Source organism: Eurypyga helias, unplaced genomic scaffold, assembly GCF_000690775.1.
Source record: "Eurypyga helias isolate BGI_N326 unplaced genomic scaffold, ASM69077v1 scaffold15047, whole genome shotgun sequence".
In the NCBI taxonomy this organism is placed as follows: domain Eukaryota; kingdom Metazoa; phylum Chordata; class Aves; order Eurypygiformes; family Eurypygidae; genus Eurypyga; species Eurypyga helias.
The window spans coordinates 19,156-40,128 of NW_010262468.1; the positions used below are offsets into that span (position 1 = coordinate 19,156).

The 20,973-nt window shown below is 44.8% G+C and overlaps 1 protein-coding gene across 1 annotated transcript in view; it reads right to left on the minus strand.

Moving 5' to 3' along the window:
- LOC104512679 (calpain-8-like) overlaps positions 1 to 17,937 on the minus strand; it is a 29,602-nt gene extending 11,665 nt beyond the window's left edge. Inside the window, 11 exon segments of the mRNA XM_010155739.1 lie at positions 510 to 685; positions 1,385 to 1,545; positions 2,525 to 2,599; positions 3,873 to 3,958; positions 4,726 to 4,809; positions 5,715 to 5,883; positions 6,174 to 6,307; positions 7,338 to 7,456; positions 15,146 to 15,215; positions 17,706 to 17,877; positions 17,879 to 17,937. Of these exon segments, the coding sequence (XP_010154041.1) occupies positions 510 to 685; positions 1,385 to 1,545; positions 2,525 to 2,599; positions 3,873 to 3,958; positions 4,726 to 4,809; positions 5,715 to 5,883; positions 6,174 to 6,307; positions 7,338 to 7,456; positions 15,146 to 15,215; positions 17,706 to 17,877; positions 17,879 to 17,937 (1,305 nt within the window).
- Between the last annotated feature and the right edge of the window lie 3,036 nt (positions 17,938 to 20,973).

The window sequence follows — 20,973 nt, forward strand, 5'->3', positions numbered from 1 at the left end:
TTATATTTTTAGAGGCAAAAGAAACACTGGGAGAAATAGAAAAAAAAAAAAACAACCCACACCAAAACTACTGAACCAGAACAATAGCATGGTAGACAACGAATCAAAACAATTTTCAAATGCAAGGGAAAAATAATAAAAAAAGGAGAAAGTGACTACTGAGCACTAACGATAAGCTGTAATCAGAAACACTTATCTGGAATTGCCAGGAACCCTAGCCTGCCCCCATTCAGATTTTGTAAGAGAAGGCTCTCAATGAGACTGTTACTAAATTATTGCCTCTAGTTTTACACTGTTACTGTTAAAGCGGGACAAAAACTGAGCCTAAATTTATCTGAATCTTTACGTGTTATGTGGGTGAGGAAGAAATGAGAGAAGGATTTGAATCATCTTGCAATATCCAGTTCTTATTGAAGTGTAGTGCTGAATGTCAAGACGTAGAACACTGACAATTTTTTTCCAGGGTAACAGAACAGGGAATAAAGCCTTCAATCAAGAACAATCTTCACCTGATAGAGCGAATAACCAATACTAAGCAGAGATTCTCCCATTCTCTTCTGTCTCCTACGGTTCTTCTGCATCAAGCCCACCAGTATAGTGCAGCACGGCTCATCCAAACTCCCTTCATGGTCATCATCTGGTTCATCCAACCGTATTTTAAACTGGGGATTGGTCCAGTATGTTGCTAAAAATTCCCAAGGTGAAACAAAAAGGAGGAGATTTTGCTGTCATTGTAGCCAAGATGGTTGTCATTACAATTACAGAGAATATCTCTGCGGAAGAACTTCTGCCTGGAGTTTTTCCAGTCCTTTCCATTATGTTACATGCTTTTATATTTTCACAGTTATGCCAAATATCAACTCGAGCCATGGCAAATCAAAGCACCAAGGTATTTTCTGGGGAGTAATGACCATCAGGGAGGAGCTGATATCGTTAATTCCAGCCCATCATTTATCTCCAGGAAACGTCCTTGGCTGAGGCTGTTGCAGGAGGACCAAATGCCAAACAGCCTCTCCAGAGGTCTAACCTGAAAATGAATGGGAAACAACACTGCCACTGAACTGTGACATTTTCCTGGCCTACCCAGCCCTTCGGAGGATTACTCCAGGCAGTAACAAAAGCCATGTAAGCAAGAAAAACAGACAGACTAAAAAAAAAGAATATAGCCATGAATTAACTGTTTAGAGGGCTGGTAATCCCCAATGAGGAAATAAGTGTGAATTAGATCTTGGTTCAGGCTGCCAAGCATTTGCTTGCTATCTAAACCCCACAGAAAGAGCTGCACCTTGAAGCCTTTCCCACCAAAACCCCCTCCCATTCACAAGCATTTGTTTTGATTGTTTTGTTGTTATATCACCAAGTGCCGGTTTGGCTGGGTCTCCACCTTGGTAGTTCTGGCAGCCCCCAGCAGTTGAACCGCGTCTCCACTGTCCATTGAACAGGGTCAAGTCCCATTTATTGACCTCGTTGCTTGTCAGCGTGTCAGGAGTCAAGTTGCAGATCTCAAGGCGAGTGAACTGCCTCTGAAAATCTGAAAATGCCATCCTGATGCACAAAAAGACCTGGGTTAGTCCATCAGGTTGAAATAGTCGAGGTGATACAAATGGATGTCTTACCCCATCAGGGCAGCAAATGTCAGTACTACAAAGCTGCCCAATGCCCCATTTAATTGAACTCTGAAGCTTGAAACCAGCTTTTGGGAAACAAAATTTCCCATTCCCTGAATGTGCTGTATCTCTCAATACAACCTGGAGACAGTTGTTCTCAATGGCTGTTACACATTATGGGCTCAGTCATAGCATTTTCTGTCACCCCCAGCCCTGGGCAATCCCTCATGGATCATGCTTCATGAGTAAATCCACTAAAACAGTTGGAAAAAAATGTGCAAGGAGACGCCATTTAATGGGGTAAGAGCAGGCACTTATGAAAGAGTCGCTATGTAGAAAAACAGTCTCAACTTAGTGTTTTGCTTTAATTCCTGGTAGGTTTGCATGAGTGACAGACCTCGATCACTTCACGCCGCGAGCAGAGGTCTGTTCTCATTTCTTAGCCCCTTATGTCCCGTATTGCACTGAAAGGCAGCGGGCGTTTATCTCTGCGGTCTAGGACAGTGACGTGGGATGAGTACCGATCCATATAACCAGCAAACTGGGACAGGCTTTCCAGTAGGTCTGGGTGAACCCTCTTTCCATGCTGGTAATTTAAATTTTTTCATTAGTGTGTAGCACTTAGGCAAAAAAAAACAAACCTCAAAATATAGAGCAGCTGAGGTTCATTCTTGCCACCTCATTAATTTCATTACCATCTGGTCTCTATATTTGGGATAAGCACTGAGTTATGCAAGCTCTAATAAAAGGTAATATTTGAATGGGAAGGAAGATAAACAAAAGGCTAACAATGCATACATGTCATTATTAACCCCGTCGGAGCTGGCAGTTTCTCTCCATCCAACTGAAAGGACTGCTTAAAGAGCATACATCCACATAAAATGACCAAAGGATTCAGCTAACTGAATGACTCTCACCAGAACTCTCCATCATCTACTTGCTTATCCAGAGCCCGTTTTTGTTTGGGATCAACATAATTCCATTCAGGAGCACTGCAGACAAAGCACAAAACCGAGCTGTTCAGTTGTTTATTTTTGGCTACAACAAGATCAGAGAGTTAGGCTCTGGCTTAGAGCCGATGAAGGAGCACGTATTTCTGCAACAACTAGACCTCCTGCCCCTCCCCACAGCAGTACACACTGCACCCTGGCCATATGGGGCAGGAATCAGACTGCAACAGGTAAGCCTTAAGTTGAATCATCACTGCCGGGCGCCAGAACGTACAAACATTGCAGTCTGGCTGGATTAGGTAACACACACCCTGAAAGATCCATTTGGACAGCTGATATTCTCCCTGGGGACATTATATAAGCTCAACTGTTGGGGTCACAAAAAAACAAGAAAGCAAAAAAAAGGTGCAATTAGGAAAATGTACTGCAGAAAATGGCATTGCTCCTTTCCTGTTCTGATGTTATGGAGCAACAAGCTGGATTCTGCTCTGACCTGCTTCCATGTGACGGTGCAGTTCTGCACCTGCCTCAGCAGGGTTGTCCCGTGATAAAACAGGTGCAAAAAATCAGGATATGGCTTCTGTGTGTGCCTGAGGCACTTTATCTTGGGGCTGAGCAAAGCAACTCTGGTAAAGGTAAGAACAATTCTAATGTTTATTTTCTACCCTTACGTATTACACAACATCAGCACCAGTACTGCAGTCATTCAGGATAGGAAGCTGAAATCTCGGAGTATTGCAAGAAAAAATATATCATGGCCCAAATTAAAGTAATATTTATGTCATTCTAAATATAGAAAGAGGTGTTGTCACTGCCATTCTCATGAGATTCCAAGATAGTTGAAACCCAGACAGCTTCTGATAGATTTTCAAACTTCTGGGTAATTAGCTCAGTCAACATCCCCATTTTTTTCAAGATTCTCCAGTAGAAACTAAATACTGGTCTGATTTAGAGCCCAGCAACCTTAGAGCTGAGGCAGAGGCACAATGGTTTAGGGCTGCTGTATTTCACAGGAATAGGATTGGTTTGCAAAATGACATGGGTACAGCCTGCATTGGGCTGCTCACAATTAAAATGTGGGCTGTTCTCTCTTATTAGAAAGCTCTGCCTGAGGCACGGAATAATGTCCACTGGGCAAAGTGGATCAATATCTAACCTTGCTAATAAATTAATACTGTTTTATTCCAACTGATTTAGTATGTCTTCTAAATCTGCTGTGTTATTGGATTAACTGCATAGTCCCAATTTAATTTTTAAAGAATACCAAAATAGACTGACTGAAGAGAGAGAGAAACAGAGACATATAAAAACCTACTTATCACTCCAAGCTCCAGTCCATTCCACTTCACCCCAGGGATTTCTAAGCCTCACTAGTTTCTCTGGCCGTCCTCGGTAATATACCTAAAAGATCCACAACAAACAGAGCCTGAGCACTTCCGTTATTCCAATCATCACGGGGCAGTTGCTTTTCAGACAGGATAAAACACGATTTGTACTCGAGTCATGCAGCCCATTATAATTTGCAATCGTTAAAAAGACACCTGGATGCCCTCCACCCCTGTTTTACATTATCCTGTGCCACCAAGTGAGCCATTAGCTGCAGCACTCACCATTTCATATAATGACAGCAACCTGCAAGGAAAAACTTCAGCTGCAGGACAGCAGAGTATCTACATTCTCAATAGCAGGAGACATGGCCCAACACAGCAAGGTTGGAACGAGGTTATTTGGCACGGGCACCTCTGTAATGATTCCAGTTTCAGCGGAGCAGGAGTATCTAGGGCTCGCTGTGAAGGTGAGCCTAATGGCAGGGTTCGTGAAAGAGGCTTTTACTCCTTTCCCATTAGCCCTGACTGGCAAAGTACATGCTCCCACCTCACACCATACAAATACGTGGTGCTGCCTCCTCTCTTGTTCCTCCTTTCTGTACCCTCCATTTCAGCAACAGCCTGGCACACCTGTACAATCTGTGTTCCAGTCTGTTGGTACATTACAAGATGCAGACTGCACAGTATGCTCTCTATAACCACCAGTGCAGAGCTGCCGACCTGGCTAAGCACGCCAGGTACTTTGTCTGTAAGGGGGTGCTTAAGGTAGCAGCAGTATTCTCAGTTGGTCGGTCACAGAAAGACGTCAGAAAGTTGACGGCCTTGCAGAGGCTGGCTTACCTCTTCTGCTCCAGTGACAGAGTAAGCATGCCCTTTTACCAGCTTCAGACTTGTGATTGCTTCTATTTCAGCTGTAGTATTTATCTGGGGCAATAAAAGTGTACACATTTAGGACTATATGTTGTGCATGAGCACAGCTTTCATGAGCAAATTAACATGGGAGAAGATACCCAAAGTGGTAGGCACAAAGAATATCAATATTCTTGATGCAAAGTGCATTACATAGAGGTGAGATGCACAGCAAAGCTTCACCTCCACAGTTCCATGCCCCTAAATATGCAGACCTAGCACAGCAGATATTCAAGAATGGACAATGAAATCCGAGTCTAAATCCAATGAAATCTAAGTCTAAATCCAATTCCCAGCTCAGGTAACAGACCCAGTCACCTGCAAAGACGCGTTCATGTGAACTCAGCTCCAGCCTGCCTCAGCTGAGATCCAGCATTTCAAAATTTGAATTCTGGTAATCCTGTATGTCATGAACCAGGATTTCAAACAAGATAAGCAAATGGGAAGTGAAAGGCATGAAGTTTCCAAAACACATACAAACATCATCTGCAACTTGAGAGTGTTTATATTACAGCTGTCAATAATCTCTAGGACTGAAAAACAAAGCCAGAATCAGACTACAAGCTACAACAGGGTATCTCAAAGAATTTGTCTCTGGCAGCTGAGTGTCTGGAGCTGAAATTTCACTGAATTTGAATGAGAGAATTAAAACAGAGTTCAGGAAGACCAGCTCCCAGTTCATCGCTCTAAGTATTATCACAGGCTGTTGAGTAAAAAGGGAGGCATGGTGAGTGTTGGTTATTTAGAACCTTGTCCAAAGTTTTTATAACTGAAATCAATAAAAGTCTCCCATTAACTGTAGCTTGCTTTTACTTCAGACCTTCCTACCTGTGTCTAACATTGATCTGGGCTTTTGTTACAGGAGGCACCAGAGCCCTGAGAACAGGAGCAAGAAGAATAAAGCAGCAGCCATGTCTTACGTCAATGGAACAGCCCAGCAGCGACCCAGCTCTCAGAGCTTTCTGGATGATCTGGTACAGGTTTGAAGGAGCCCTCCGCAGCTCATAGGACTCAGAGATGCCTCCAGTGAAATCCTCAAAGCCCTCCATAGTGGATCCTCCTGTAAGAGCTTCGTAAGAGCCATTCAACCTGTGGGAGAGATGACAACAGCTATATAAGGAGCCATCTCCACCTGTAAGCATTGGCACTGCAGAAAGGTAGGTTTATAATTTAGCATCTCTCAGTCCACATGACCTTCAGGTCACCAGAAGAAAACCCCCTGAAACAGACAGTTGGCAATATGGACCTAGAGGAAACGATGAAAAATGGGTGGAATGGAGGCTGCATGTGAGTGAAGCACATCGTGTCTACCCCCACAACCACACGGGCAGGCAACTTCTGCACACCCAGGAGTGCTGCCTCCTGCTTAGCCACCGTACTTGGCATAGGCCTTCTCCAGCAGCGCGCTCCAGAACTCGTTGCCTTCCTCTGAGTGCACGAAGAGCAGCTTTCCATTCTTGGTGGGCAGCCTGTCATCCACCACGACGTCCACCCACTCCCCGTACTGCCAGAACTGACAAAAAGAAGAAAGGAAAAGATGATGAGGGCTGGTGTGCACACAATAGCTCCGCATTACCATCTTTCTACTCCTTCACCAGCCATCTGTTCCCCCGGAAAAGTCATGGAAAAGTTTCATTCCTATGTTGGACTCCTCTCCCTTGTAATAACGGCTAACCCCTATCAGCCTTGTGAAGCTCTGAGCAGGCTTCTTAATGCTTTATTAATTTTTGCTCATAGGTTATAGTGACAGCAACATGTTGCACATAACATGTGGAACACTGCCTGTTCTCCATGCAGAGGTCACTTGGTGCAGAGTCCAGAAAGCTAGTGTGTAGACAGAATACTCTAAAGTCTCTTTTCTTATCTACTCTTTTAAGGCCAAACCCACTGGGGGAAAAAAATGCTGCAAGGAGGGGTCACCCAAAGGGAAAGTACTGAAGAGTGCTACTCCCTTCTGAAAATACCAGGAAATGTGTGAAACATTACTAATGCTAATTTTTTGCCTGAACACTAGAAACATTCACTCCAAAATCTGATGCAGTCCTGAAAGGAAAGAAGATAATTCACACAATAACCCTTCTGCTGAGATGAGCTGGTGGAGGGGACAGGTATGTGTTCTAGAACATCTGTCCTCGCCAAAACTTCTTTAGTTTTGCTAAGTAGATCCATCCTGCTCACACCTGAGCTTAATGTCTAGTCAAAGCAGGCTGGCTCAGCTCCAACACTCTGGGTCTGCAGGCAAGGAAATCCTGACAAAGGCATGGAGGGGGGAAGGGAAGGAGAAGAAACTCTATCTACCTGAATTCACTCTCAGTGAGCAGTTGCAGCCCTGCCAGCTGTAAGACAGCAGAACCTAGCCAGTGAGCAGGTGTCACAATGTTATTTAGCTCTTATTCTTGTCTTACCCCCTTCTGCCGCACCAATTTGACTTGCACACTGTAACTCTTAAATGTTTAGCATATGCCAAACACACAAAAAAGCTGCTTTTAGCTAACTACTAGCATGTTCCTCTTCTGTTCTCAATACCATGACCATATAGGTACCTGGAAATGAAAGATCCCAGCATAGTCCTTCTGGAAACTCTGATCCTTGGGAACAACACGGTACAGAACATCTGGACTCAAAGTGAGAGATGCAATGGCAGCTAGGAGCCAGCAATCACCTAAAACCACAGACGTTACAAGGCAGAAAATTTCATTAATAAATACAGGTTTGCCAAGCTGATTCTTAAACCGTTATGTCACACTCATATCTAGACTAAAATGCCAGCATTAAGTCCTTTGCAAGGTCCTGCCAGACTCAGTACTGGTTCAGCAATACATTCTTTTGTTGTGTTATTTATCTCTTTTACTGATTTTCCACTCTCCCAAATCACATAGGTATCTCTGGGACTCTGAGACTGATCATGCTGGTACTGGTCTAGTTTGGACATTGTTATTCTGATGTTTTAATGAAGCTGGCTGCTTCATCTGAGCTTGTTAATGCCCTCAGAAGACCAAGAACACAGTCAGAGAGAGAAGGTAATGGAGTGTGTGGGTTGCAAAGCCTGGCTGGGCACTACAGAGAGGATGATCTGCAGTACTTTAACGAGACCCAAGCCACCACACCTGGGAGAGACAAGGGCTTAGAAGGTGTCCAGAAGGTGGCAAAAGCTCTGGGTTGATAGAAGGGTGGTGGGACCTCCATTCCTGTCTTTTGGAGGAGATTCAGTGAGTGGCAGGAAGGTTCAGGGGGCTATTCCTTCTAGCCCTTTCTTGAAGGTCAGAGTTTGAACCAGCACTTAGGGCTATCACTATGGATTTGCATGCGAGTCCAATGGAAACTTATGCCTCCTGGGAGCCCTGCAAGGAGGTGGGTCCTTTTTCTGGCCCACTCCTCATCCTGGAAAGGATGGGTATGCCTAGCCCTCGCTGGATGCTGAGTGCCTTGCTGTTTGCTGGGTTGGTTACCTGCTTGTTGTGGACTGGAGGTTGGGACAGTGGAAGCCTCTATCACACAGAAGGTGTGCCTGGGAAACTCAGTGACTCATGGGTTTCTTACAGTATTTGCACACTGCAAACAGTAGGAAGAACCTCTGTGGTTCTGTGTTATTTCTGAAGTGTGCAAAAAGTCTAGGAAAACAAAGCTGCTCTGAAGGTACTAACATTTTCCTGGTTCCTTGTGGATTATCTGTGCCAAGACAGTTTCTTTGTGCAGGTGCAAGTTCTAGTGAAGGAATCGACATAACAGCTCTTGTTTCAGCAGAAATAAGGTAACAGGGAAACCAAGGAAAGAGTTTAATCTGTAGCACAATATCTTAGAGCAGCAGTTAACTCTTCATGTTGACTTGGGCTTTATGATTTAGTGTTGTGATTAATATAATTGTAAAGATAAGACACAGGGACTTACCTGGTACCGTCTGCTGCCTGTATGCCAATGGGAGGTACCTAGATGCCTCCCATGAGCTGAGCAAGAAATGGCTGTTCCTAATTAGGCAAGCAGTGATTTGAGAAAACACCCTATAAAGAAGTGCCGGTCGGTGTGATGACCTGTAACCACCTCAGCTGGCTGAAATGATACAGGTGAAAAATCCTTGATCCACCCAGTGTGCCAGCCCAAGATTTTCCAGTAAGAAGGGAAAACCTGGTATTAGCATGTAAGGTGCTACTTGATCCTTCCCTGGGGGTTGTTCTTTGTTATCCTGGCTGCCATGTTCAGGTAAGGGCATTCAAGCTGGAAGGGGGTAGACAGTGGCTGGATTACCTGCTTCTCCCCATACACCTGCATTTCTTATGAGATGAGGTTAAAAAATCTTCTCCTGCTCACCCTACAGAAGTGAAGTTTGGAGAGGAAGTGTGAGGCAGGTTGAATGCTACTTTGCAGAAAAGCTGTTTGAGCCAAGAGCTCTTACCTGAAAGGTAAAATTTCCCTTGCAGAAGAGAAGACAAATTAAAATAGAATTGTTGTGAGATGTTTAAACTGGAAATAAGAAAAAAATTATGTTGCTCATATAGAAGAGAGAGTCCAAAAGCCTCAACCACTAGAACAACTATGAGGAAAAAACCTTCTCAGGCTGATCTTCAACCTAATTATTTTTCAAATTATTTTGCATTCTGTGGAAGAGGGCTCAACTTATGGCCTGGAAGTTTCCCCTCGGCCTTATGTATAAAATAAGCAAATTAGGGAGAGCACAAAGGGGTGGGGGGTGGGGAAGGCTTTAAGAACCTCCTCGCACAAGAAAATTTAGATGCTGGAAAAAATTATATTGAGAACACTCAGGCCTGTTTTGCACCTATTTCTTTTAGGCTTTTCTTGGTTCAGGTCTGTGCCTTATGCTGTTACAATTTCTGCTTTTCCTTGGAGAGGTAGAAATAATGGTGATAAGTCTGAGGGAGTGGCACCTCAGAGAAGGAAGATGAAAAGTTGTATGAAGTTAGAATTGAAGCTCTCATTTTCCCACACTTTCTTGCTGCCCTGGCTGTTCCTGGCATGCTGTGAAGTACAGGAGACTAATTCTGAGAAGGGGGCATGGGGAGGGTCCTGGTGTCCCTGTTGTGTTCTTCCACCCCTGGTGAGACTATGAAGATCTGTAGCAGTGATGACTTGGTTGCATGCCCAGAGTGCACATCTGGAAGGGTTTTCCCTTCCTGGTCCAGGCAAGGTTTTTACAGCCAGTGAAGGGAAAACAGCTCTGGGCTTTGCTGAGGATGCTTTATGTTTGATGCACAATTAGGCAGAAGAATCAGTGAAATGAGAGGGGTTTCCTTAAACATGTTATTTACTTTCCTGACTCAGAACTAAACCATTTCAGAGTCTCATCCCCATAAGATGCCAAATGCAGCATGAAATCCTTTACAGCTCTCTCACGGTACGAATTAACTTCTTAGCATCTGGGAGAGTGAGTGACATTGGCATTGGCAGTTCCGCCTCCTGCAAATGCACCATGCAATCTAACTTCCCAGGGAAGCATCAGGGGCAAGTCTGCTTAAAGCACGCGTGGAAAAAATTGTAGTGGAAGAATTGCAGTGGTGAACTTGGCCTTAAAAATAGCTATGCCTGCCTTGAGCAATACTGCGTCCTATCTCTAAACCTTACTTGAGGGCCTAATAATTTTGGCTAAGCTTGTGGCTGAACAAACATTAACTGTGCCCTCCAAAAGGAACCAATTTTCCTTCCAAAAGGAATTGGCTGCTGTGCAGTAACTTGACAAAAAGGGAAGTTTGCATGGGGTGTCTAGATGCATGTGGCTTGGGGCCATCTTTATATACAAGCGATGCATTACATCCAGTTACATGTGATATTGGTTTTAAGACAAATTAAAGAGGATGCAGGAATCTGTCCATACCGAGAAGTTTCCAGGATGGAGCCTAAACTGCACAGGCTGCCTTTTATCTTCTTATATACCGCAATGGGATCCTGACCTATTCATAAGGTTTCTCAGCACTACTGGATAATATACTGCTAGTTCCAAAGAAGTACAAGTTGATGGTATGTGTTTCTTTTTTTCAAAGTTCAGCATAATTTTTGGGCAGCAAATTTCAGAGTTTTGTTTGTTCTTGTGCCCGCAGTACAGTGTGGCAGCACAAGCTCCCTAGAAAGGCAGCTTACGTAGGACCACTAAAGCTTGTTCCAATTCAGCTGCAGGTTAGGTCATCTTTCAAACTGTGAGGAAACTATTTCATTCCATTCCTAAAAAGTGAATTTTCGGAGGGAGAGGAAACGAGACCAATTAGCTTCTGAATTAAATATTTAATTAGAATCTATTTCCAATGCAGCTATAGTCAAATAAATGACAAAATCAAAAAGTATTTCTGCTCTCTACATGCATTTGAATTTGTAGCCTTTCAGCTTATAAAAATAAATTTTAAAAAAACACCATTCTTCTCTGCATTAGCCCTGCAAAGCTAAATCACCTACAGGCACATACACTGCTTTCTGCTCAGGCTCATATTTCATGAACAAAACTTTCAGACAAATGCCTATTACAGTGTTTACTGCTGCTGCTGAATGTGCTAAAAAGAAGCCAGCTTGATTCCTGGATCTGAAGTCATTTGTAATGTTGGTAAAGTCCAATTTTTTTTTTTTTTTAATTTGAAATAAGCAATTCTGACCTTGAGTTTGTGGTGGAAAGGGTAAACATGAAACCTAGCTCTGTGTGTGGGGTGGAAATACACACACATGATCCTGGAGAATTACTTTGACTATTAGTGTGCTTGAAATAAAATCACTCGCTGCTCACAGATGTACTGAGATGGCTTGTGTTCTCAGTGCTATGCAGGCACCTCCCGGTTCTCAGAGGTAATCAAATTGCTGCAGAGAATACCGAATCCATGGTGACCTGGGAGCTGAGTGACTCCTCTGTATTGATGATGTTTACCCAAGCACGCTGCACTCTCAGAGGCCATAAAATAAATGAGAAATTTGATTAGTTTCAGTTGCTACAGAGCAGCACTCCGTTTCTGTTTAACTGCCACCAAAGTGTCTAGACTCAGAGCATCTAAGCTCTTCTTGACCTGGTAATGGTGACTTTTAAGCCAAAAGTCCAAGCGTCAGGTTCCAAGATCTAACTGGACAGTACAGAGGCATTTCTGTACTGACCGTACTCTGGCTTGTTGCTGTTTCAGCAATGCCTGGTGTTCGGAAGGGATCCTAATACAATGCTGTGGCTCTTGCTTCCCAGTTTGTCAAGCAGGTTTGGCTCTCTGCTTTAGTCTCTGCTGGAAGCCCTTCTTCAGAGCTCGTGGTACCTGAGGCATCCTACCAGACATCAAGGAAGCACTGACCTGCTGACTTTATGGTTTCTGGCAGTACGGCAGAAATCTGCTTTGAGATTCCTAATGTTTTCTATGGAAATTAATTAAGCTCTGCAGTTGTGTACAGAAAGGCAAAGGAGCAGCCAGCAAAGGAATGGGCTTTCTTTTCTTTGGGGTCTCGGAATTGCCAGTGAGTGTGGGTTTTTGAGGTATCAGATCTATCTCGGAGCTGTCAGGCTCTGGGTTTGTTCTCCAGCCCACCCATAACCTTCTCAGGTCTGCCTGTGAGAGAAGATACGCGCAAAGCAAGCGTGGGGTGGGCTCCTCAGCTGGTGTGAGCTGGTGCATCTGCACTGGCTTCAGGGAACTTTCCAGCTGGCAGCCCAGGGCAAGGGACCACAGGGTACCCCCTGAGCTTTCAGAACAAAAGGCACCCCCTGAATATAAACAGTGCGGGTCTGGAAGGCTAATATTAAACAGAGAGGGTTTGCGTATGTTTTGTTTTGTTTAAGTTAAATTTATGCCACTTGCTTCTTAAGACCCTCTGCAAACAACTCTGGGGTTAACTTATTCAGATAGCTGCAAGAAAACTTCATAAGTCACCTTTAATAGCTAGGACTGTGTGACTGCATTTCAAGTTGTTACTGGGCTATCAAAAAGATACGGTTCAAAGAACATTTAAAGTATTTCAAGTCTTTCAAGTTCCCATCAAACTTCCCAAGCTGATATTCATCTAGCTTACACTGTTGTCAAAGAAATAAGTTTAATGGAGTGAGACTAACTCCGGGTTTTCTTGTTCCGTTTGTTCATATAAACCAGGACCTGCAGTGTTATTTTTAAAAGAAACGAAACATGTCAGAGAAGATTATTAAAAATAGGCTCTGTTTCCCTAAAGGACTTGTTAACAGGTCACATATGTGGCTTATGTAAATATGTAATCAGGCTCTGTTTCAATAGAAGTGTTTTACATGAGGGCTTTACTAACAAGGACTTTGATATTCAAGGTATTGGATCAAATACCAAAAAGCATAGTATGCCTCAGAGATGTAAAGCAAATACCTGAATACTAAAAGGTAAGTCTCATGCCTATATTCTGAATTTACTTTTGTGAAGGGTCAGAGTGTGTAGAAGTGATTGTAAGCAGCTTTGCCAAAAAACAAGCGGATTATCTTTGATTATTTTATCTTTTTCTGAGAGAGAGAGAGAGAAAAGGAAGCTCCTAGCGGAAACAGAATCTGGGTTTGGGGCTTTTCGTCTAGGTTTAGAGGTAGCTTTCAGGACCAGCACTTGGCTTACTGCCCACCATGGTTTAGGAAAACCTGGAGCCAGGCACCATCCCCAGATTCACAGGAAGCTTTTGTGGCCAGTTCTGTTGTTACCACTACTTGATGGATTTTGGCACTGCTCTCTAGTGAAAGCCCATTTAGCACAAAGGACTGGGACTCCACAGAGACATTCAGGAGGTGACAGAAATAAGAAGGGGCTCACGGTATTTGCATTCAGTTTCTAGGCTTAACACAAATAATGCATTGACCTCTTCTAGTTTAGGAGCAGGTAATATTCTTCCTTTACCTTGTAAACTGTCAAGGAAAATAAGGTTTTACTTCAGGCATATGATCTTTATTTTTTCTTTTCATGCTATTATAGAAACTCCCCAAATTGGAGGTGACAAGAAATGTCACTTTTATTACTTATCTGAACCATTCTCCTAAAATACAGTAAGTGATTTCCCCGTACTCTGTTCCAGCATCCACCAAATAAATATCCTGGAGCAAGTATATGATTGGGTGCCTTATTTTTAGCATTTGGAGCACAGGCTCACACACCAGGGAATTTTTTAGCAATTGCTTTAATGGTGCTGTGTTTACAGGACCAGCATTGGTATTATTTATCGCCAGTGACTTGCAGAAATTGTTTGAATCTCATTTGTGCAATGGATGAGCTAGAAGACCAGTAAGGTCAGGAGCGTTGCGCTAAGCAGCGCAGGAGGGAGAAAGGCTGATTTCTCTGTGTCTAATCTATCAAATTCTCATTACAAGAGTTTCAGCCTTCTCGCCTCTATATGTAGTCAGGAGAGGTTGCTGCTGCCGTCTCCTGGAGCTGGATCTTATCAGCGAGCACCAGAGAAGGCAGCTGCTGCAGCAGCGATTTGAAGGGGGCATAAAGCCCCCTTACACTCCTTACGGCCGGCCGCTCGCACAGGAGCTCTGCTTAGGCAACGCCAAGCGTTGGAGAAAAACGGATAGGAAAGTTTTCCTATGACGGATCCCCAGGAAAGGATGAGTGCTGCCTGAGAGACATCTCGTTAGCATCAGGCCCTAATTTAGAGAGCCAAACTGCCTTTACTGGCTGTTTGCACAGCTCACCCGGTGCCTGGGTTGCTCCTGTCCCTGCTCTACACCAAACGCCGTACAAGCAGACAGAGCATTCAGCATGAAGGGCTTGGAACAATTTGCTTGTTGTGGATGGTATCACAAAGTTTACATACTCTATTCGGGGTTTCTTTCATGATGTGGTCCTTGTTTCTCTCCTGTGCCTGCAAGCAGATGGGCCATCCCGCTTGGCACGCCACAGCCCCAGCCCCTCTACTAAGCCAGTTCCTGCCCTGCTCCTTGGCTGTTGTGTACTTGTTTGGTGTGAAACTGTGGCTGAAAGCTGCTCGGCTCCCAAATAAAAATCCCTAATGACTAGGCTACAGGGTGAAACTTCTTCAGTGTCCCTTGTCCCCCGAGTCTTTGAGTCACTCTTGCTGGGACGGGCATGATGCCGTCTCCTGCTTCAGGGCAAGTGCCCTTATGATTAGGTTGGTGTCCAGCTCTGTCACAAGAGGGGAAAAGCAAGCCAGTCTGCTGTTCCACAAAGGGACAAGTACCTTCCTACCTCCAGGGGACACTTTGGTGTCACCCAGGTTTGGCGTAGCTCTTACAAGCCCACATACATCCTTTTTCAGGCAGCAGTGCTGGTGCATGGGTCCCCTTCTTGGGTATCTGCCTCTTCCCATGCTCTGTCTGGGAGATAGGCAATAAAATGGTCTGTGTATGAGGAATTTTTAAATTAAGCTATTGTTTTGGGGTTTTTTTTCCTGCATCCAAAACAAAGTTCAGAAGCACTGTACGTACCTAGCTCTCCTTGGCAGACATCTGTTCGAGTAGCTCCTCCAATTATAAACTGAGGGTTGGTGCATAACTCCTGAAAAGACACATTTTCAAAGCATGAATCACACTTTCTGGTCTGAAAAGTCCTCACTTCTCATTCATTGTTTCAATGTGAAAGTTCAAACAATATTAAACACTTTGAACATTTCTTTAAAAATATATCCTTTGTCCTTTATCTGATTAATATAATGTCAGAACAACATTGCCTTATTAAAGTGAAAATTGCATGTATTTTTTGGAGGCAAATCCTGAAGTCATTTGCTACTTGAAACTCAGTGCTACTGGTGAGAATTTTTGCTACTGTGGGGACAGAGGTGAAAATTCAACGTCGGCATTTACATCTTATTTTATCTTGCTCCAGTTTTGACTCAAACAGTGAAAATGAGTTTGTGACGGTCACTGCTGGCTCCAGCACTGGAGCTGTGCCAAGTTTTCATTGCCACCGACACCAAGATGTTCCTCCACTCTGAGCCCTCTTCCTGGGGTGACCCCCCACTTTCTTCCCAGCCCTCTGGGGACAGCCAAGTAGGTTATGGCAATGATGGTCCCTCCTATCCCAACTCTGAGCCCTCCAACAATTCATGCCCTATATTAGGAAGTTAATATTGTCTCTCAAGACAAAAGCCTTCCCTTTCTCCCAAGCATTTTCCATGAGCTTCTGGATGGCAACAAGGGGCAGTTTATAGGAAGCCTAACTTGGTGACCAGCGTTGAGGAAGCTTTAGGCATTTGCCTGCTCTCCCAGAGAGCAGCGGTTGTCAGCTCTGAGCTGTTGCTGAGCCATGAAGGCAGTGACAACCCAGGACTCCTTGTGTGGGTGTGTGATGCAGAGCCAGTCTGTGAATCTCCTCTCGTGATAGGTGTGATCTCAGCTACATCCTTTTTGCTGCTGTGGTTATCCAGATGGTCAGCTGCCTCAGTGGGTAGGAGTCAGGAGTAGGCCACCTACCACACGGAAAAGATTTTGTGTGGGTTTCTCCCTCCAAAGCGGTGGCAGTCAACAACATATGACATATTACTCACCTAGACACCTGTCCTTTCTGAGCCACTGCCAAGTGCCACATACACCTTTCACACAGCTGCATTTCACCTTCACTCTTTCTGTAAACCCACTGTTGAAATCAGAAGACAAGTTTTTGAAGGTGGTGTGTCTAACACTCAGTGTCTGCGAACCAGCAGGCACAACCTGGGCAGGATGACCTTAGCGACGGATATTTATTTTGCAGGGGACATTTGTCCTCCAGATTGCCCACTGGGTCCTGCTGCCTCTTTCAGATGCAGGCAGGTATGTGAATGGTGATCCCATCAGCCTGCAATGGGTGGGCAGGATTTGCAGGTGGAAACCTGTTGGCTGGTTGAAAAAGTCCAAGCAATGTGTAGGTCAGACCCCTAGGAGAGCAAAGCAGAGGGCTTGTGCCACCTTGCAGTGGGGTTGGGCTCTGCCCCGTACATAGAGATAAGCCAGTGGGTGCTGTTACTTGTGGGTTAAGTGCCCATAACCCTGATGGATTTCAGCCCTCAGTCATTCCTGACCACACTATTCTTGTGACTGTGACTATGCCTCTGCCTGTGGTGGGGACAATGTTGTTCTTGCATGAGGAATCAAAGGCTAATTTAATGAATTTTTGTAAGGCTGCTGATCTCCCAGCGTAGGCAAAGCCAAGGGATACATCCACAGTACTTGTTGCTGGAACATCCAGGTGCCAGAGCGAGGTGCAGACATTGGCAGCAACCAAACAGGTTTGCCAGGGTAGAAAGTTGGAGTTACTAAACCTGCAAGTTTCTGTTTCTCAGTTTTTAGGTGAAAAAAATAAAAAATGAAACTTGGAAATTTTCGCTTCTTCTCATTCTCTTTCGTCCCATCGGAGGAAGGTAAGTTGTTTGGGGTTTTTTCTTCCTTCCCCTGCTTTTCAAATTGTCTTGGTGTTGCAAGGAGAGGCAAAATGGCAAAGGAGGAGCAAAGCAGGGACAGAAACAAATGACTGAAAAATGGAAGTGCAGGAAACTCTCTGAAGCCCTGATTTTGTGTTTGGTTTTTTCCTTTTTTTAAATGAACATTTGACCTTTCCTGATGAAAATGGCTTTTTTTAAAATGAAAGGGCATTTGTAGGATATATGTATATGGATAATAACAGTTCTAGTCAGTTGCTCTTTACCTGTTACCGGTAGCTTGAAGCGAGGCAGAGGATTTCATGTAAGTACCCTGATTTCCTGGAGGGCACAGTGGGAAGACCTTGGTGCAGGTACCCTAACAATTGATGGTCGATGGCCCTGCAGTCTGTCTGGATACACACGGGGCTTTTCATCCACCTCTGTATTGTACCCTGGACTTGTAGCTCTGGGAAGCTGGGATGGACAGGGAGGAAGCAGGTTCCCATAAAGCAGTTATAGGATTCCTTGCTTTATAAAGGGCTTAGAAGATGTTAATTTCATTTTTTCCCACTCATTTTTCAATCTTGCTTTTGCTAACCATGGAGGTAAAATGAAACAGAAGAAAGAAAATCCATAAAGGAAAGCCCTCTTACCGTGGGGCGCTTCCAGACTATCCCTTGGGTTTTGAAGGAGTACGGTCCAAGGTCCCGGTAGCCCAGCGCGGAAGGACAGGCTGGGAACTCCTCATCCTTGAACAAGGTGCCAGCCTGCAGGCACTGCTGCTTCAGGGCTTCGTAGTCCTGCTTCAGATACTTGACGGCATTCAGACCCAAGCCCGTCTGCAGTCGCTCGTTCTTGGCACAGCCTCGCCGCGGCCCCAGACATGCCTGCCCACCAGCCTGCCCAGCCGGCGTGTGGCCACAGCTCGTGGTGTCCTCCTGGGCAAGGGGAGATGAACACAGGTGGGCAGTCCTGGGGACACCAGAAGGGCAAATAGGTACCCTAGAGACTCGGGCAAGGAGCTGGCACGGGCGGCAGCTGGCGTGGCCAGGGCTGTAGGCACTGCCTTGTACTACTCCCCATTATTTGGTTAAAAGGTTTTGTTCCCTGCCCCTTTTAAAAACATGCTTTCAACAAGGAGGAAAGGAAAACAGTGTTTATGCAGGCACGCCTATTTACACATGGAAAGGAATCGTGTGCATCCAGTGCGCTGGAAGTCAGGCCTGAGGACCAGAGCTTTAAAAATCCAGGAGAAGATGGTTTAAAATTCCCTCCCTTCCGTCTGAGATCAGGCTCTATGCTGCTGGAGGGTAAAGCAGCCACAAAACCTAGTGCTGGATATCTACTGCTACAGCTTACATTGCCATGGAGGTGTTGGTGAGTTTTAAAGCCAGAATAATGTTGAAAAATTGAACCCACTTCTGGCATAAATTATCTTTTTCTAAAAAAAACAAGTCTTTTGTATCTCAAAGCGGTGTGATTTTTATGAATTAATTAATAACCAATAAAAGGTGTGAACTTGACAGGGCTAGAGATGGCCACTTGCCCGTATGACCTGCAGAGGGCAAGGATACCTTCCAGGAGCACGACCCAGGCCAAAAGTAGACTATTCCATCACCAAATGGGAGGCAAGATCTTAACCCCAGCCCCCCACCCCCGGTGTGACCTTGGGCAAAAGTCACGATAGCTTCCTCACCTATAAAAACAGGGTCTTCTCTCAGCTAGTGAGAAGTTAGCTGTCGTATTTAGAGTCTTTTGGTGGTGCTTTCCACATACAAAATGTTTACAAGAGAAAAACAAAAAAGAAGAGAAAAGCAAGCCTTGGGTGCAGAAGGCTTTTTACCTTTAAAATACAGCGGTTCCTGTTCTTGTAGTAGAAAAACTCCACGTTTCTACCCATTTTGTACTGACATAGGGGTGTGCACACCTCCCTGGCAAGGTGGCTGCAAATGTCTGTAGGTTGAAGAACTGCAGCAGGAGCGACGGTGTGCGGAGCACAGCTGGTCTCTGCTGCCTTCCCGTGTAACGCCCAGCTTTCCCCAGCAAAGCCCGCTGCATGTCCAGCTGAGAGCTGGGTAAACAGCGACTCTATTTACCAGAGAGCATGTTTGGTGACTGCCCCTTGGGAAGTTTAGACAGGAGGTGTGGGGAAGGGAAGAGAATTTTTAAGGACCGAAACCTGCTGCGATAAGGAGTCCAAACAGAGGCTAGCCGGGCTGCTTGTCTGCAAATATTTGAAGAGCATGAATGCAAAAGAGGAAATGAAATGACTTGGTCAGTTCCAGGTGGGCATAAGTAGAGAAGGCTGGGCTGAGGGAATTACTACTCTGCTTATCTAAAAATTAAATTAATACTGTGAAAATTGAGTAAAGGAGAAGAATGGCCAGAATTTCTTCTGTGTTACACTTCAATACTTCTAGGTGTGACTGTGTACTGAATCAGAATGGAGAGTGTAACAATAAAGGGTTGAGGGGAGGATTTTTTCTTTCCAGGATTAATTTTTTTTTTTCCCCTGACAAGTAGACCCGCTATAAGGTACCCACTTCCTCTGCTCATGGGGCAGACTCCCAGTTCTTTTCCCTCCCTGTGCTGAAATTTCCTCTGTTCCTGTGGCCCAGAGGTACGTTCCATTTCCCTGTGCTTGCTGCAAGCTTTGGCAACCTTGTTCATGGATAAGCATGGTGCTCTGGCATTTGGGAAATACCGTGTTGATTGTGGGAATATTTTGTTTCCCACATACTTTTTTAGACGTACACTTGATATGCTGTGTGCTAACTCCAGTTGCCACTGAACACGAGTGGGCACAGAAGGGCTGAACCCTTGTGCATCACCAGCACGTTAAGGTGTGATACAGAGGAAATACAACCAGGTTTTAATCTCCATACGTTCCAGTAAAATGTGCCATAATTTTTTTTCTGTCCTGTAGCTTACATCTTGGAAGATGCTGAGGACAACCAGTTTCTCTCATGGAGGCTCGGACAAGGTAACAGCCCAGTGTGTCCACCACAACCTTCTGCTCCTAGTGACCTGGAGTACAGTACTTCAAATCCCTTTCCAAGCTTGATTAGTGGCAGCATGATTTATTTTGTGTAGAAAGTGATACAAAAGCACCATCTAGAGGATATGAAGAAGAGGAAAAGATGGTGATTGTATAATTGGCTACAGTCAATTGTATAATTGACTACAGAAACAGCTGACAGTTATATTAATGGGAAAGAAAAAAAAAAAAAGTTTTCAGGCTCTAGAAGGCTCTCAAAAACTGCTGATGAAGTGGCATTAACCCCCAGCGAAACAGAAACCAGGAAAATAAAATTATTCTGATTTTGTTTGCTTATGGAATTTGCATATTTGTGTCTGGCTCTTCCTGTTTTCCTAAACCTTTCTCCCTTTCTTGTTGATAGCAGGGGTGTGAGAGAAATGAGGAAGAACAGAATAAACCAAGAAAATGCATCGTCTTGGTATCATAGAATCATTTAGATTGGAAAAGACCTTTAGAGTCATCAAGTCCAACTGTTAACCCAGCACTGCCAAGTCCACCACTAAACCATGTTCCTAAGCACCTCGTCCACACAGCTCTCTAATACCCCCAGGGATGGTGACTCCCCCACGTCCCCGGGCAGCTCGTTCCAGTGCCTGACAACCGCTTCAGGGAAGAAATCTTTCCTAATATCCAATCTAAACCTCCCCTGATGGAACTTGAGGCCATTTCCTCTTGTCCTGTCACTTGGGAGAAGAGACCAGCCCCCACCTCTCTGCACCCTACTGTCAGGCAGTTGCAGAGAGCGATCAGGTCTCCCCTGAGCCTCCCCTTCCCCAGGCTGAACACCCCCAGCTCCCTCAGCCCCTCCTCACAGGACTTGTGCTCCAGACCCTTCCCCAGCTCCGTTCCCTTCTCTGGGCACGCTCCAGCCCCTCAGTGTC